The 3,385-nt window shown below is 30.3% G+C and overlaps 1 protein-coding gene across 1 annotated transcript; it reads left to right on the top strand.

The window, feature by feature from the left end:
- Positions 1–986: 986 nt before the first annotated feature.
- LOC110920806 (protein GOS9) lies at positions 987–2,665 on the top strand. Its single transcript, XM_022165009.2, has 3 exons — positions 987–1,011; positions 1,101–1,301; positions 2,217–2,665. Exons 1-3 carry the CDS (start codon positions 1,009–1,011, stop codon positions 2,448–2,450), a joined length of 438 nt encoding a protein of 145 aa, XP_022020701.1. The 5' UTR covers positions 987–1,008; the 3' UTR covers positions 2,451–2,665.
- Positions 2,666–3,385: the final 720 nt, after the last annotated feature.

Below are 3,385 nucleotides of genomic sequence, written 5' to 3'. Positions count from 1 at the left end.
ATCTCTGACTACGGGTTTTTACCGAACAACATGATTACCATACAATTTTTTAGTGTTTTTTTCTATATTTTCTTTTTATTCTTGTCAGCGGTTCCGTGTGCAACGCGTTCGTCGTGATTTTAAACACATATAATCACAGACTAAATAACAAAAAAAGTTCGCCGCAACGCGACGATACTTTTTATAACTAGTATGTTATAAAATTGTCACTCCTTTAATCTCATCCATTAAATATTCTAATCTAAACTTTTACATCACTTTTTTAGAGAAAAAAAACACATTTTGTAGCTGAACCCTATCTTATATAATATATTATATATTATAATGTATTTTTCGTTTGTATTTTAAATATTAAGTAATACAACACTCTTTAATCTCATCCATTAAATATTCTAATCTAAAGTTTTACATCACTTTTTTAGAGAAAAAAAAAACACTAGCTGAACCCTATCTTATATACTATATTATATATTATAATGTATTTTCATTTTCATTTGTATTTTAAACATTAAGTAATACAAGTATGATTGTTAAGGTATAGCATTTAATCACGTGATTACGTGATATTGAATACCTATTATGTAATTACACATTTAACATAAACCATTACATGATTAAACATTCAATATAAATCATTATGTAATTACACATTCAATATAATTTGTTATAACTAAGGTTATTACAATTATGCTTATTACGTGATTATACATTCAAATAATAAGAACTTGATTGTTTATGCTTTATTACATGATTAAATCTTTAATATACGTCATTATATGGTTATCATATATTGATTTGGCTAATGTTCAGTATCTAATTTATCCTTAATACGTGATTATACCTGAAATATTAGGTCTTTCATGTAATTTAACCATGTGCACCTAACACCAATAAACTACAAAATTTCATCGATTTAATATTCTTTAAAGAAAATTATTCAAGCTACCTCATGTCTATATAAACATGCATGTATTCCCCTACCTCCTCTCAACTTAGATAACTTGGAAAATGGTATATACTACTTCACCACAAGCTGTGAATTTGTGTCAGTGTTAGGTTTCAATTAATCAATTTCTTTTCCAAATTAATTTTGATTGCAGGCTAACAACTACGTTGAGGTTGGACCATGGGGCGGTAGCGGTGGAGCAAATCCATGGTCAATCATACCCAATGGTGGTAGGATTACTCGGATAAACGTCCGTAGTGGAGCTATTGTTGATGCCATCTACTTTGGCTACACGGAAGGTGGTACCAACTACGAGACTGCCATTTTTGGTGGTCGTAATGGCAGCCTTTCTACGGTGAGATTCACTAATTTTGTATAATAATATTTCAGCAAAGACCATGCATGGATGGAAAAGAGGATGGATCAAATGAGAACTCTATGTATTTGAAGAACTATGAGAATTCACAAAAAATAATAATTAAAATCATTTTTACTTCGATAAGTAGATAAATGTATAATTTTAAATTATATCTCTCCCCAATTATTATTTTCCTTTTTCTCTCATCACCTAAATGACTTTTTAACAATTTTTTGTACATATTTGTAATGGTAAAACTTACACATCATGTGTAAATTTTATATAATACATTTATAAATTCATATAATGCTAGTATTATATATATAATATAATTCTGGTTGTTTTTTTCTTATCTATATGTATATAGGGGAAAGTTCATTTGAGAAGAAAATTAATTTGAGAAAAAAAAAAGGTACAATTGTAAAATATTAAATAGTTTTTTCTCATCTCATTTATGATTTTTTTTGACTAATTATTTAGTCATAAAGACTATCATCCTCCACACTAAATGTTTTGCCTACACGCAGCAAAATTTATCCTACACGTTTTGAAATTTAACCTACACATATTAAATATATCCTACACACCTCGTAATTCATCATACACATCTCATAATTCATCCTACACTTTAAATTAATTTTCTTTTGTTCTTTGAAAAAATATATTTTTTAAAAATAAGTTACAAATTTAATGTAGTTAGTTATTAAAAAGAAAAACTACCAATTAATGATATATTTAAGTTTACCAATATACCCTTACACTAATATTAAATGCAAAAATTAAATGAAGTAAAATGAAGAGTTCTTATTGGTTGAAATTTATTCTTTTTTATTCTTACAAAAAATTTCTTCTCATTTGAACCCTCCACTATGTATATATACACATATAATTCATGCTTGTGTATTCAATCAGATTGACATTGCCGACGATGAGGAGATCATCGAGATTAACGGAAAAGTGGCAACTTTTGAGAACCTAAACCTTGTCACGCAATTGACTTTCGTGACCAACAAACAAACCTATGGACCATATGGCACGAATGGAGGGACAGATTTCTCTTGTCCTATAGCTAAAGGTAAGGTTGTTGGATTCTTTGGAAGATACGGTGCCTACCTGGACGCTATTGGCGTCGTACTTAGTCCCTAGTAGGGATCTAATCATGCCAATAATTACCGGTGGCATGCCTGATGCTATAAGCGGTACCTAGTTATGTCAAATAAACATGACAGTGGAGTTCATTGTATGTTTGCTTTGAGTTCTGTTTCTTGTTTCCCAATGTATGTGTCCATGTAATAATTAAAATAAAGCACCCGTATGGTGCATGTGCTATATATAATCGTGTACTCACTCTTAAAAACAAATGATATACTTCTTTTGCTTTTGGTAACCTATTTGTTTGAATCTACTGTATAACCCTCGCGTTACGAGCAGGGTCATAAAACCATACTTAGTATGTTTTTAATATCCTACTCTAATTGTTATATACTTGGAGGTTTTCTAGAGCGTTGCGATGTTTTTTTAGGAGTGTCTTATATGCTTTACAAATTGGGGCATTTTCACATTGTTACTTAGGAAGAGATAAAACCAATTATATGAACCAAAAACCTACAAAACCGAACCAATAAGACCCCACCTAAAGTAATAATCGACGGTTCGGTTTTGTTTTATCTTTTTAACCAATAATTTTGGTTATGCCACGATTTAAAACCAAACTGAACCATGAAGTTGAACCTCACCGAATTTATTTGAGTTATTGTTATGAAATTATCATACAATTCATCAATTTGTGATTAATAGAAAAAAATAGGCCACAAGTTTTATCTCAAGTGCTATTAGCCTATTAGTTTCTCCTAATAAATTCGGTTTTCTTTTGACTGTTTCTCAAGACCACAATCAACACCTACCTCCGATTCTTTTCTCCATTCACACACACACACACCATCAAACCTGAAATATGTTTGTAACCAGTAATGTGAATAGTTCAAAGTGTACACATCCTCTTCTTCCCAAAAGACTCAGGTGGCTAAATGTATTACAAAAATGTCGTCTAGGTGCTCGGATATAGTGGTACAGGTACTCAT

Source organism: Helianthus annuus, chromosome 2 (genome assembly GCF_002127325.2).
Source record: "Helianthus annuus cultivar XRQ/B chromosome 2, HanXRQr2.0-SUNRISE, whole genome shotgun sequence".
NCBI classification, from domain to species: Eukaryota; Viridiplantae; Streptophyta; class Magnoliopsida; order Asterales; family Asteraceae; genus Helianthus; species Helianthus annuus.
This window is presented reverse-complemented; position numbering and strand designations above follow the sequence as displayed.